Raw genomic sequence first — 15049 nt, forward strand, 5'->3', positions numbered from 1 at the left:
CTTGGTACTACATTAACTACGGCTGCTGGTGTGTAGCGGCGGGTCTGGCACGACTGTGGACCGTTTGGACAGGTTGTGATTCATTCACCTTCTCAGCTCAGTGCTACCATTACATAAAAACGCAATTTCGCCCTGTCTGAACACTTTTGTTGTCAAACCTGCAGGGGCTGCCAAGCGCATGACCTGTGTTGGCGTCGCGCCATAAATCACCCCCGATGCAGGTTCTTAGTGGAGCTCCCTTACATCAGGTCCTACGACTACAGGTGTTACCCAGCAAGCGGGACAGTCACCTGTCTCGGTGAGTGCACCAAAAAGACGATCTTCTGCGTAAAGGTCTCTTTGTTTTGTTTTTTGTCGCTGCTGTTGTTTCAGAATCGACGTGGTGATGATTTGTTGATGAGAAGATGCTCGACATTCAGATAAATTGCTGTCATTAAATGAAATGTCTTGTTGGTACTTTGACTCGTGCTGGTTCATGCACATTATCCATTTTGAGAGATATTTGTATTAAAGATCCTGTTACAGTTCATATCCGTGTGCAGTTTGAGTCGTGTGTGTTGTCAGCTTCAATCAAACACTGTTTATTTGTAAAGGGTGATGAGATGTTTGGACTAACCAGGCAGCGTCTTTTGAAATGTTTAAAACAGGAAAATGACAAACAGCCTCAGACTACAAGAGAGAGTTGGAAGAAAAGTGGGAGAAATTAGCTTTACTCAGAAAGACTGAGGAGAGGACTCATGGAATTAGTTATGAAAACAGAGAATGGAGTCACTGAAAGAGGTGCAGCAACAAACCATTCATTTATTTCTTTACTTTATATGATTATATAAAAAAGTTGAAAATATAAAAACTTTTTACCTGAAATGGAAGAAGAATAAATCAAGAGTAAAGACGCTTTTTTTAATGACTTGACTCACGTTTAAGTCGAATACAAACGTACATACATTACTTTTTTGTAATATTTCCTATGAAACCTGGATGAGAACAATCAACCACTCATGTATTAATCTCCCGCTTTTGCAGCAAAACTAGAATTAATAATCAATCAAGTTTTATTTGTATAGCCCACATTCACAAATCACAATTCGTCTCATAGGGCTTTAACATGGTGTGACATCCTCTGTCCTTAACCCTCAACAAGAGTAAGGAAAAACTACTAAAAACCTTTTTAACAGGTAAAAATATGTAGAAACAGGACGGACAGAAGTGCAATAGATGTCAAGTGTTAAGAAAACATCATCAGGATTAAAGTTTTTAGCAGCATCGATGAGGGTAAACATTTTTTCAATACTATATGTGAAGCAGTCCTGCTGCAATCATAGTCTCTGGTCAGCAGCAAGATCACGATCCAGCATCAGGATGGGATCCACTATAGTCCACAGTTATTGTCCACTGCCACCAGTTAGAATCCATTATCAGCTGCCGCCTCGGTCCTGGTCCACCATCAGCCGATGCCAGCGCGACAAAGGATCCTCCATTACCACTACGATCAGCAGGCACGATACAGAATCCACCGAACTGGATCCACCATTGCGATCCACAATCATATCCATTGTTGGGACTGAGTTCCCAGTGATCTGACTTATAACAAAGAGTCATAAAACTTGGGAACTGGCCTCAGGAGACCCCTTACATTTAAAAATCCAGCATGGACCTCTTATCTCCATGTGGCAGAAGATCATTTCCTGGGTCCCCCACTGTAAACCGCCCCTTGGGGCCAAATTCTGATAGTTAATTGGCCGGGGGCCACACTGACCCCTGACCCCTCCTCCCGGGGGGAGTCACCTAGAACATGACTTAAATAGGCTGAGCTCACAGAAACCTTTCTCTTTCTACTCAGATGCTGAAGTTGCACTGGACCCCCAGGGGTCTTCCTAGTTAACTCAGTAACTTAAGGAAGCAATAACTAAGTCTCTTTGTTCTCTTTTCCACCCTACTCAAGTTGCAACAGACCTTCCGAGGCCGACCACGCGACTCAGTAACTAAGGAGGCGATTAGACGTTTGTTTAATATCATTTTATTTGAAGTCGTTTCATTTTCTTCTTTTATTTCAGTCTAAGTTTTATTTCTGATAGGACTCTTTGCTGTTTTAACTTGAAAGGCCGAAACAGGAAGCACCCGCGGGACGGCACTTCCACAGACTTTTTCTTTTTCACGATCCACAAACGGCTTCCACAAAGCCGTTCCCTGCAGAAGCGCGACGTTCATCCCGCTGAGGAGTAAGAGGCAATCCACTCCGTTCCTGTAAAGCAGCACGATCTCCGCTGTTACAGAAGAAGACGAAGTTTCATTCCGTCAAGACAGCACGAATAATTCGCTTCCTTTTCCGGTCCAGCGGCCGAGCCCGGAGCTCCGCTCGTGAGAGAGACCACGTGATTCACTGGCCCCCGACACATTCGCGCAGACGCGCAGGCACATCGCGAGGGTTGTACAGTAAGAGACTTGATTATCTGGGCAGATACGTAGCATATTGTTTAATATTTGATTGTATTTGTTGCGAGACCGCTGAGTCTCATTGTTTTAGCCGGCTACGACGAGCCGCTACTTCCGGTTCATTTCCGGGTTTTGTGTTAGTGCTTGAGCGCCGCGAGGAAAGCCTCCGCCCGCACTGTTAACGTCTGTGTGAGTCTGCAATGATTTCACCGATCAGAACCTCGGCCCACAACGTTCGCTTGAGGGCTGAGGGGTGAATCACTGTTAATCTATCTCTGGCGTGTTTTTAAGAGCTTCTTTGAACTCTCCTTACATGTTTTTCTCTCTCTCTCTCTCTCTCTCTCTAAACCGACCTATACACACTTCTGACCTGTATTTATAATACAGGTCATGTCACATAGTTAAATCTATGCTTAGAGAGGCTGAACACATCTGGAAACCATTCGGCCCCCAAAGCCAAGCAGAGATAAGAATTCTCTTTGTCTAAAATTTCCTTTGTGTAATTCATGTGACGACCACCAGTGTGCGCTCCGGCCACATGGTGTCATTAACATAGACTCCATCTTGAATAACGCAAGTTAACCCACCATTTTGAGTCTATTATTGCCACGCCTCCGCGCTCTCTCTCCTCCCATCCTGGCTCTAAATTCATAACGGCTCCGCCATCTTGTTTTGTAGTCAATCCGCCATTTTGAGAGTTTTTAGGCCTTGATTCCACGAATCATGATCGGCCGCCATCTTAGATGTGACTGCGTCATCGCCACGCCCCTTTCTTTTCTCTCGCTCTCTCTCTCACACACACACACACACACCCACACACACACAGACACTTTGATAGACACAGACAGATACACACACACAGAGACACATAGATGGACCAGAGGTTACATGCGTGTTCTAAATTGTGATAAGCTGCTGTTGTTATCTTTGAAATATGGGAGTTTGTTAAAATGATAAATCATTAAATAACACTAACTTTATTTCACATACACACACATAGACACACATACACAGAGAGACACTTTGACACAGACACACACACACAGAGACAGACATACATAGGTAGACCGCAGGTTTTACATGTATTTTCTGAATTGTGATAAGTGCTGCTGCTGTGTTTATCTTTGAAATATCGGAGCTTGTTAAAATGATGAATCATTGAATAACATTATAACTTTATTTCCCCTTTTTAATAAATACCTTTGTAATTAAAGTTTCTGTAGTCTGTGATTATTTGTGCATAAGTGTGTGAATACAGCTGGATTATGATTGCCTGTGCTCGAACTTAGAAGCCTTCACTGTTTATTAAGTAATCGTTAATATTAAAATATTGACATTATTAATTTGACATTTATCATTATGAGACTGATAATTATAGCTTGATATGTTGGTCCCTGGAAACCAGGGTGGTGCCCCCCTTTCTCAATTATTAATATAGATAGTATTATTCTTAAATTGATAATTTTATTGTTTTTGACTAATTATTTTCATTATTCTTGGTTGATAACCTTATCATTGTTAATTGATAGCTTGTACTTTCTAATTGATAATTCCTATTTTCTCATTAGTGGTTTTATTGTTATTTGATTACTGATCATCTTCAATTAATAGAAAAAATATTTTTGATAGATAATTTTTATTATTTTAATAATCATATTTCATGATTATTAATAATTAGCCAACGTCAAGTCTACTCCTATTGCACAACACCATGGTGCGGCCACAGCTGTGGCCCTGCATCCGCGGGCGCTAAGGCACAGAAACCCCGGGAAAGGGGTCAAGTTAGTAACATGTACTGATGAGATAAGAATTACCTTGATGTGTTAGGGATGGAGAAAAGGAAGGAGAAGCAGGAGGGGCAGGAAAGAGAAGCTCCGTGTGTCTTGTGTCATAAATTCCACTAATTAGCTCTAACTATAAGCTTTATCAAAAAGGAAGGTTTTGAGTCTACTTTTAAACGAACAGAGCGTGTCTGCTTCCCTAACTGAAAGTGAGAGATTATTCCACAGCAGTGGGGCTTGATGGCTAAAAGCTCTGGCTCCTACTCTACTTTTAGAGACTTTAGGGACGACAAGTAAACCTGAGTTCTGGGATCGGAGTGCTCTAGTAGGTTGATATGGTATTAAGATCTCTTTAAGGTAAAAAGGTGCCATATCATTAAGGGCCTTGAAGGTGAGGAGGAGAATTTTAAATTCTAGTCTTGATTTAACAGGAAGCCAGTGTAGCGATGCTAATACTGGAGAAATGTGCTCTCTTTTCTTAGTTCTTGTCAGGACACGTGCTGCGGCATTTTGGACCAGCTGCAGTCTGAGTCTTTAACGACTTACTGCTGGAGCCTGATAATAGTGAATTACAGTAGTCCAGTCTCGATGTAACAAAGGCGTGGACTAGTTTTTCTGCATCTTTTTGCGAAAGGACATGTCTGATTTTTGAGATATTACGCAAGTGGAAAAACGCGGTCCTAGAAATTTGTTTTAAGTGACTATTAAAGGACAAATCAGGGTCGAAGATCACTCCCATGTTCCTGACTGTTTCATTGGAAGCAAGGGCAATGTCATCTAGCGCAGCTATATCATTAGATAATGTTTCTCTAAGGTGTTTAGGGCCGAGTATTATAACCTCAGTTTTATCTTAGTTTAATAAGAGAAAATTGTGGGTCATCCAGGTTTTTATGTCCTTGAGACATGCTCGAAGTTTAGTTAATTGATTACTTTGATCAGGTTTTATTGACAAATATAACTGGGTGTCATCCGCATAACAGTGAACATTTACCGAGTGTGTCCTGATAATGTTTCCTAGTGGAAGCATATATAATGAGAATAAAATTGGGCCGAGCACAGACCCCTGTGGAACACCATGGTTAACTTTGGTGCGCACAGATGACTCATCATTCATTTGTACGAATTGGGAGCGATCAGAAAAATATGATTTAAACCAGTTTAGGGCCGTTCCTTTAATGTTAATTAACTGTTTTAGTCTTTGTAATAAAATTTGATGGTCAATTGTGTCGAATGCTGCACTGAGATCTAACAGAACAAGGACAGACACAAGTCCCTGATCTGAAGCTATTAGAAGGTCATTAGTGACTTTTGCCAGGGCTGTCTCTGTGCTGTGATTGGTTCTAAACCCAGACTGAAAGTCTTCATATATATTATTTTCCTGGAGAAACTCACACAGCTGATTGGCTACAACTTTTTCTAAGATTTCAGAGAGGAAGGGGAGATTGGATTGGATTGGGTTTTTTGAGTAGGGTTTGATTACAGCTATTTTAAAAGACTGTGGTACATAACCTGATGATAATGACAGATTGATTGTGTTAAGTAACAAACTATCTATTAGGGGCAGAATTTCTTTAAGTAATTTAATTGGAATCGGATCAAAGATACAGGTTGTTGGTTTAGAACCTGAGATTATTTTGGTAAACTGATCACGGGTGATCAGAGAGAAGCTGTCTAAGTAATGGAAAGGATTCTCAGCCGTTTCTGAGATCTCTGTTGTCGGGAGGGTATTAGTGCCAATTGAGGGCAGGAGATGGTTGATTTTATTTCTAATAGTTAGAATTTTATCATTAAAAAAGGTCATAAAGATATTGCTATTTAGGGATCGAGGAATACTGGGTTCGGTGGAGGTGTGACTCTCTGTCAGCCTGGCTACAGTGCTGAAGAGAAACCTTGGGTTGATTTTATTCTCTTCTATTAGTTTTGAATAATAGGCAGCTCTTGCTTTGTGGAGAGCCTTTTTATATTCTTTAACACTACTCTTCCAGTCTAGGAGATTTTCAACACTGTTGCTGGAGCGCCACTTCCTTTCTAATTTTCTTGATATTTGTTTCAACTCATGTGTCTTGGAATCATACCACGGAGCTAATTGACTATGTTTTACACATTTCTTTTTTAGAGGCGCTATTGAGTCTAATGTTAATCGTAACGAGTCTGCAGATGTAATCGGAATTATTTCCTTGAATTTAGCTATAGCACTATCAGGTAGACATCTAGAAAATTAGTTTTTTATTAGGGGCATATATTCAGATAATGAAAAATCGAAGGTTATTAAATTATGGTCTGATAGTACTGGATTGCACGGAAGTACTGTTAAATGTTCAATTTTGACACCGTATGATAATACAAGGTCAAGTGTGTGGTTACAACAATGAGTAGGTTGATGTACACACTGACTAAAACCAATTGAGTCCAGTATTGAAATAAATGCTACGCTCAGGCCATCTTTATTATTGTCAACATGAATATTAAAGTCACCAACAATAATAATTTTATCGGTCTTTAGGACTAGGTTTGATAAAAACTCAGGGAATTCTGTTAGAAATTCAGTATAAGCCCCAGGAGCACGATAAACTACAGCAAATATGATTGGCTGTTGGTGTTTCCTGGATTGACGTGGAAGATTAAGAACAAGACATTCAAATGAGTTGTAGCTGAGTTTAGGTTTAGGATTAATTGATAGACTGGAGTTAAAAATAGCAGCAACTCCACCTCCTCGCCCGAGTTCCCTGGGAACGTGTGAATTTATATGACTGGGGGGAGTAGATTCATTTAAACTGACATATTCATCAGGATGCAGCCACGTCTCAGTAAGGGACAATAAATCTATATTGTAGTCTGAGACTAGTTCATTAACTAAAATAGCCTTTGAGGACAGTGATCTTAGGTTTAAAAGACCACATTTGAAAGTCTTAGTTTCCTGTGTTGTTCCAGAGGTTGTGTTCATTTGTATAAGATTATTGTGAGTTCTCTGTTATTGTTTAATTTAAATAATTGAATCGGACGGTAGACAGAGACAGTCTCTATGCGGTTGGGTGACTGATCCAGAGGGAGCGCAGAGAAGTGTTTAGCACTGCAGCTCTGCTTCCTGGTCCCAACTCTGGGTTGTCATGTAATAGACTGGGTAATATTCCTAGATAAGAGAGCTGCTCCATCCCAAGTGGGATGAACGCCGTCTCTCCTAACAAGACCAGGTTTAATCCAAAAAGTTTGCCAATTATCTACAAAGCCCACACCATTTACAGGACACCACCTCGATAACTTAATAGACGTTTTTTTTCAATTATTTCTCTGTATAACGTCGCACCCTCTCTCAACAAAATGAAAAGTATCTGTTCAGTATATTAAGAAAAGTTATCCCTTTATCTGAGGTTTCTTAATACACCAGAACGAATGGAAGAAAGCAAATAATGACGTTTATTAACTGGAGATGGGAAATTGTAACTCAAATATTTGATATGAGATGGAAGAGGAAACGGGAAATGGATATTGTTTTTGAAAAAATAAGGAAGGAAGACCAGTGGAGGAGGAAGGAAGAACAAAATATGTCTTTAAGATTTAGAAACCCACTATATTTTATGATAAATATAATTTGATTTTGAAATGTCTCCTTTTCTTTAGTTATAATTAGGGCTGGGCAAGTTAACTAGTTAATTACGAGTTAACTCATCACTTATTTAACTCAACTAATTATTTTATCTCGCATTAACTCAGGTTTGATTATTTATTGTTTTATTGTGAAAGTCAGGCTTTTATTTTGTGAAAGTCTGTTGCTGACTGCTGCGGAACCGGAAAAAAGAAAATAATTGGCGGATAAACAACCATTGATAAGGCTACGGAGCTTTTACATGGCCATTTTCATTTTAAAGTCCTTCCAGACGGCGGAGTCGACAGAACCAAAGTTATTTGTAGCCACTGCCAAGGTGAATTTTCTTATCACCGGAGTACTTCCAGTCTAAAATATCACCTGAATGCAAAGCACACAGTTGATATCAGCAAATCACTCAACGAAACAGCGAGTGGAGCGAGACTTCGGCAGACTACGTTAGACGCAGGGAGGAGTATACATTTTTCATAACGAAGAGGATAACATTAATGCCCTGGCAGTGGCATTGAGCTTTAATTTAGTATTTGCTTTGATAACATTGTTAAGTTGAGATTTACACTGAATATTTTATTTAACTGCTACTGTATTAAATGCTGATGTTAAAAGTGTTTGCACAACAAATGTTATGGCACTTTCGTTCATATGGCAGAACATTGAAAATAAAATTGCGCCATACACTACTTTTTAATTCATTATTGGATTTTGTGTATACAAATGCGATTAATCGTGATTAATCAGGGAAATCATGCGATAAATCGCGATTAAAACTTTTAATCGTTGCCCAGCCCTAGTTATAATACATCACAATACAATGGTCACTGTAAGAAATCACACTTTTACAAATGAAGAGTAGAAAGTTCCACAGTGTGAATCCTCTCTCTCACCCAGTTAACACCACTGTGTGGTCCCTGAACTGCTGAACTATGACCTCACAGAAAAGTTCAGTACATAGGAGTTTTTCTCTAGAATTTTGGTTTGTGTTTGTATCTCAGATCCTGTTCACTGTGAGGGGTGCGACCCTATGTTGTATAAACAGGTGACAGGGTGTGCTCCCCGAGGGTATATATAAAGAGGACCTGAACTTTGAGCTGGAGCTGTGTCTGAAGGTCTTGACTCACAGGATGAACGCCCTCCGAACTCTGTTTCTCTTGGCCGCCGGCCTCTCTGTAGGGTAACAAATTCACAGAAAGCTTCAGCCCCTAATCTCAATTGTGGATAAATACAGTATTTGTGATTCATCTGCATGTGCTGCGGTTGATGCTTCTTCTAGTCCTGTATAAACAGATTTCTCATCCTTCCAGCTTGTTGTGCTCCAGCCCTGTCTATCAAAGGCAGGTCACTCTACCATTCTCAGCAAATGATGCTGTGCACAGTGCCTGGCTGATTAGGAAAACTCTGGCACGCCTGTGGACGAGCTGGACAGGTCTTGCTTCATTCTCTTTCTCTCTACCGTGACATAAACACACCTTTTCGCATTGCCTGAATACTTGTGTTGTCAAACCTACAGGTGCTGCCAAGTGCACGACAACTGTTACGGTGACGCCCTGGAGCACCACCCATGCCGCACCATCTTCCACAGCCCTTTGAAGTTATACTCTTATAACTGTGACGAAGCGAGCAAGACGGTCACCTGTGACGGTGAGTGCACCGAGACGACAAGAGCGTGAGGTTATTAAAGAAGAAGAAATAACCTCCTAACCACCTTCTGCACTTTCTCTTCGTCAGAGGACAACAACGCATGTGGGATGTTTATCTGCGAGTGTGACAGGACGGCCGCCGAGTGTTTCGCCAGATCGCCTTATAACAACGATCACTATAACCTGCCCAGTGACCGATGTCAGTAGAAGACTTCTGCAGTTAATCGAACGCAGGATCCACTCCCACACACGACACACCCATCACTGAGCTCTCAGGAGCGGCAGCAGCTTGTTTCGTACGCTCATTGAAATACTCACTCTGACTTTGTAGGAGGACCTGAACTGTGAGCTGGAGCCGTGTCTGAAGGTCTCGACTCGCAGGATGAACGCCCTCCGAACTCTGTTTCTCTTGGCCGCCGGCCTCTCTGTGGGTGAGCACAACTTCACAGAAAGCTTCACCCCCCCATCTCCCTTGTGGATAAGTAAAGAACTTCTGATTCATTTGCATGTGCGGCGGTTGATGCTCCTTCTAGTCCTGTATAACTAGATATCTCATCCTTCCAGTTTGTTGTGCTTCAATGGTGTATTATAAGCCAAGGTCGCTCTTCGGGTTCAGGAATCAGATCCTGTGCTTGATGCCAGACAGCTCGCCAATTTGGGACTACGCTGACTACGGCTGCTACTGTGGACATGGCGGCTCTGGCACGCCTGTGGACGAGCTGGACAGGTTGTGATTTATTCACTCTCTCTCTACCATGACATACAAACGCCTTTTCTCCCTGTCTGAACACTTGTGTTGTCAAACCTGCAGGTGCTGCCAAGTGCACGACAAGTGTTATGGTGACGCCATGCAGCTCGACGCATGCTGGTCCATCTTCCACAATCCTTACACCAAGTCTTACTCCCATGACTGTGCCAAACAAAGCAAGATGATCAACTGTGGCAGTGAGTGCACCGAGACGACAAGAGCGTGAGGTTATATAAGAAGAAATCACCTCCTAACCACCTTGTGCACTTTCTCCTCCTCAGAGAACAACAGCGAATGTGAGATGTTCATCTGTGAGTGTGACACGAAGGCTGCCGAGTGTTTTGCCAAATCGCCTTATAACGACGAGTACAAGCACCTGCCCAGCGACCAATGTCAGTAGAAGACTTCTGCAGTTAATCGAACGCTGGATCCACTCCCACACACGACACACCCATCACTGAGCTCTCAGGAGCGGCAGCAGCTTGTTTCGTCCGCTCATTGAAATACTCACACTGACTTCGTACTGTCACATTCTCAAGGTCATGGTTTTCTTTTCTCCTTCTTTCTCTGTGCTGCGTCTCTATTGTTAGCTGTGGATCTGTATCCTGACAAGAAACACCAGTAGATCTGCATCTCTCATTAACTGATGCACGGTTATTCACCTGTATGATCCTAACTCAAGTTTCCAATAGAGGGCGCTCTCATCTAGCTCTTTCTTCCCTTGCTTGCAGAAAGTAGTTTACAGACTGTAGACTTTAATATTGGCAATTTATCAAATTATACAAATGCTTGCAGTACTCAATAAAGAAGATTAAAAAAATGATTCAGTTTGTGTTTGTGTATGAATTTCTAGAGTTTTTGTATTATTTGTGAAGTATTCAGTTGTATATATTATTTTTTACCTTGGTTGATGATGTCATCTTAATATAGTTGCAGTGTTGTGGTCCGTTGCCATTTCAGTCAAGTGAACGAGCACATTGCTAGTGTTGGGGGGTGAGGTCCTGAGATCTGAACTCCACACAATGGCTCATAAAACTTGAGGCCTACAAGACAAGCTGAAACCAGTTCTACCGGTTTCTGCTTTGCATCCACACATTCCTCAGACAACGTGGTGCCTCGCCCAGCAGGGGAGCATCTCGGGTGTCCTTCAAGAGAACCCCAACTGTAACCCTGAAACGCCCACTGAGGTCGAATCCCCGCCCACTAAGGTCGGAACCCTGACATTCTCATTGGCTGAGAGCCAACTGAAGCCCATTACCACTTCCTGAAGAGGCTGGACCTCTCAGGTAGAACAAAACCGCTGAACTCACAGAAATCGCTGCCATTTCCCTGCTTAAAGACTTTTGAACCAGACCCCCGGGCTTGCCAGATTTTCCAGCTGCTATTGGGGGCGATTAGACGTTTGTCTAACTCATTTTATTTGATTCCATTTAATTTCTTCTTTTACCTCAGTCAAAGTTTTATTTTGATAGGACTTTTTGCTGTTTTAACTTGAAAGATCGAAACAGGAAATTCACTTGTGGGACGAGTGAAACACACGGACTTTTATAACTATTTTTGAATGATCTACGGATTCGACACAGCCGTTCCCTGCAGAAGCGCGACGTTCATCCCGTGGAGGAGTATGAGCAAATCCACTCCGATCCTGTAAAGCAGCACGATCTCCGCAGAAGAAAGACGAAGTTTCATTCCGTCAAGGAGCACAAGGAATCCGCTTCCTTTTCCGGTCCAGCGGCCGAGCCCCGGAGCTCCGCTCGAGTGACCACGTGATTTCACTGGCCCCCGACACATTTGCGCCAAGGCGCAGGCACACCGCGAGGGTTGTACAGTAAGAGACTTATGTTGTCTGGGCAGATACGTAGCGTATTGTTTAATATTTGAGTGTATTCGTTTTGTGTGAGGCCGCTGAGTCTATTGTTTAGCCACGACGATCCGGCTACTTCCGGTTCATTTTCGGTTCGGTGTGTTCCAGTGAATAGAGACGCAAGAAAAGCCTCCGGCCGCGTGGTTTACGTCCGGGTAAGTCTGCAGTGATTTCACCGATCAGAACATCAGCCCACAACGTCCGCTTGGGGGCTGAGTGGTTTAATCACTGTTAACTTATCTCCGGCGTGTTTTAAGAGCTTCTTTGTTATCTTCTTGCATGTTCTCTCTCTTCCTCTCTCTCCTAAACCGACCTACACACGTTCCGATCTGTAGTCATACAGTTCATGTCACATAGCTAAATCTATACTTAGAGAGGTATAACACATCTTGAAGCCATTCGGCCCAAAGCCAAGCAGAGATCAAGAATTCTCTTTGTCTGAAATTTCCTTTGTGTAATTCATGTGGCGACCGCCATTGTGAGCTCCGGCCACATGGTCATTAACATAGACTCCATTTTGGATAACGCAAGTTAAACCACAATTTTGAGAGTCTATTATTGCCACGCCTTCTCTCTCTCTCTCCTCCCATTCTGGCTCTAACTTCCAAAGCGGCTCCGCCATCTTGTTTGTAGTCAAACCACCATTTTGAGAGTTTTCGGCTCTTGATTCCACGAATCATAATCGGCCGCCATCTTGGATGTGCCATTCCCCCTCTTCTCTCTCGCTCTCTCTCACACTCACACACACACACACACACACACACACACAGAGAGACACATTGACACACACACACACACAGACAGACATACATAGGTAGACCGCAGGTTTTACATGTATTTTCTGAATTGTGATAAGTGCTGCTGCTGTTGTTATCTTTGAAATATTGGAGTTTGTTAAAATGATGAATCATTGAATAACATTAACTATATTTCCCCTTTCTTTAATAAATGCTTTTGTAATTAAAGTATCTGTAGTCTGTGATTATTTGTGCATATGTGTGTGAATACAGCTGGATTACGATAGCCTGTGCTCGAACTGAAAACCCTTCATTGTTTATTAAATAATCATTAATATTAACTATTAAGATTATTAATTTAACATTTATCATATGAGACTGATATTTATATCTTGATTCGTTGGTCCCTGTAACCAGGGTGGTGCCCCGCTACGATAAGTAATATTTACAGATTGTATCATTCTTAATTGATAATTTTATTGTTTTCATTAATTATTTAACTATTCTTAATGGATAACCGTATAATTTCTAATTGATTATTTTACTATTCTTAAGTGATAGCCTTATCATTTTTTATTATTTTTAATAAATAATTTTTATTATTTTAATAATCATGATTATTAATAATTAGCCAACGTCAAGTCTACTCCTATTGCACAACACTAGTTTGGACCAAGACGACGTAGTTGAGACCAAAACCAGAGCAAATTATTATGTTATAATGATTACCTTGGTCTAAACTTTGAAATAACTGCGCTATGATAGTAAACATTTATTTTTGTGTAGCATGTTCACACAGTGTATGTATCCTGATCAGGTTCACTGTCACACTTACGGCACGACAATTTATCGGAAGAATAATACATACATTACTATAATGTTCATAAAAATATCAACTAGAGAACAAATACATATTTTAATTGTGATCAAAAAAGAAGATGCAACATATTATAAAAAGTGGGAATCAATCACAGGAAGCAAGAAAATGGAGGAACATATAAAAAGTAAAGAAATTAACCTGTTGGTTTGACTTGTTTGACTTTATTTAAACCTGCACACGTTGAATCTTGCTGTTTGTCAGATTCCTTGCGAGGGACAGAAATACCTGTGATTGTTGTAAATATTTAATGAGCTGACCTCGTTTGGGAAGCTCCTCCAGATCAGTGTGCATTATGTGTGCAGCAGTTTGCTCCATCAGTCTCTGCCTCCCTCTCTTTCTCTCCTCTCACACATCAAACACACACACACACAAACACAAACACACATACACGCATTAAGCAGCCAAATTGGCAGTGAGCGAGCCACATTTTCACAACATAAACAAAAATCAACACACTCGACCCAGCAGATAATTTTGTCAGTGTTCTCTCTGTAAACACAACCTTCATGCAACGTGGTGCTTTGTTGTGTCTGGCTCGCTGCTCTGGGGCCAACGGGCAAAAGTTCCCTGGACTCGTGTTTTTAAATAAAAAAATAAATCACGTAGCCTCTAACTGGGACAGAGTTTTATTGACAAGATATTGAAGTGGGTCAAACGAGTGTTTGTCTTTCAGGTGCACGTTGAACCTGCAAAGGTTCGGGCCTCGATATTCAAGAGGAGGCTCCTGTAGGAGGGGGTCGTCCGAATGTGGAGCAGGGATCACACGTCACAGACATTTATGACATGGAACATGGTGGCAGCTCAACACTGGAAAGTTATACATATATATTTGAATCTGTCAGCCATTTAGCTGCTGTTTCTTTATTTCCTAAAGTCTGTTTATTCACAATGATCGGTTTCTTTAATTACTGCTTATGTACTTAATGAACTTCTCCATTTCCTGGAACATTTAATGAACAGATAGCAAAAGAAACCACTTCATGTCCCATGATGCATCTCCCCTGCATTGCTTTCGTGCGGTCTGACCTCACAGAACACTTCCCGCTCCTCGCAGCGCAGTTAAATAATTTACAGCGCGGCCAGAAATTATATCTGTGCATGTGTGAGTGTGTTTGTCACGATTCAGACGAAAAGCTCGACTCCTCTCCAGAACCATCGAAGTCAGTGCAAACCTCTTTGCAGTTATTATTTCTCTGTAAAATGTCGCAGCCTCTCTCAACAAAATTAAAAGTATCTCCTCAGTATATCAAAAAAACAAATTATGTATGTCATATAAATTGATGACAGGGTGGGCTCCCCCAGGATATATATGAGGAGGGCCTGAACTTTGAGCTGGAGCTGTGTCTGAAGGTCTTGACTCCAGAA

General features: G+C 41.5%; 2 protein-coding genes across 2 annotated transcripts; both read left to right on the forward strand.

The window, feature by feature from the left end:
* The first annotated feature begins 215 nt into the window (after positions 1 to 215).
* Positions 216 to 9776, forward strand: LOC133011473 (acidic phospholipase A2 1-like). The gene is made up of 5 exons (XM_061079202.1): positions 216 to 298; positions 373 to 382; positions 9207 to 9241; positions 9326 to 9456; positions 9544 to 9776. The coding sequence occupies exons 1-5, from the start codon at positions 216 to 218 to the stop codon at positions 9660 to 9662; spliced, it is 378 nt and encodes a 125-aa protein (XP_060935185.1). The 3' UTR covers positions 9663 to 9776.
* A 257-nt stretch (positions 9777 to 10033) lies between these two features.
* On the forward strand, positions 10034 to 11024 carry LOC133011484 (phospholipase A2-like). Its single transcript, XM_061079213.1, has 3 exons — positions 10034 to 10182; positions 10267 to 10400; positions 10485 to 11024. Exons 1-3 carry the CDS (start codon positions 10034 to 10036, stop codon positions 10601 to 10603), a joined length of 402 nt encoding a protein of 133 aa, XP_060935196.1. The 3' UTR covers positions 10604 to 11024.
* Positions 11025 to 15049: the final 4025 nt, after the last annotated feature.

This window comes from Limanda limanda, chromosome 1, assembly GCF_963576545.1.
Source record: "Limanda limanda chromosome 1, fLimLim1.1, whole genome shotgun sequence".
Lineage (NCBI taxonomy): Eukaryota > Metazoa > Chordata > Actinopteri > Pleuronectiformes > Pleuronectidae > Limanda > Limanda limanda.

Coding starts and splice junctions, on each gene's coding strand:
- LOC133011473 (XM_061079202.1), top strand. CDS start 216: ATGCAGGTTCTTAGTGGAGCTCCCTTACATCAGGTCCTACGACTACAG. Junction 9,242..9,325: donor CCTGTGGACGAGCTGGACAG/GTCTTGCTTCAT, acceptor TCAAACCTACAG/GTGCTGCCAAGTGCACGACA. Junction 9,457..9,543: donor CAAGACGGTCACCTGTGACG/GTGAGTGCACCG, acceptor TCTCTTCGTCAG/AGGACAACAACGCATGTGGG.
- LOC133011484 (XM_061079213.1), top strand. CDS start 10,034: ATGGTGTATTATAAGCCAAGGTCGCTCTTCGGGTTCAGGAATCAGATC. Junction 10,183..10,266: donor CCTGTGGACGAGCTGGACAG/GTTGTGATTTAT, acceptor TCAAACCTGCAG/GTGCTGCCAAGTGCACGACA. Junction 10,401..10,484: donor CAAGATGATCAACTGTGGCA/GTGAGTGCACCG, acceptor TCTCCTCCTCAG/AGAACAACAGCGAATGTGAG.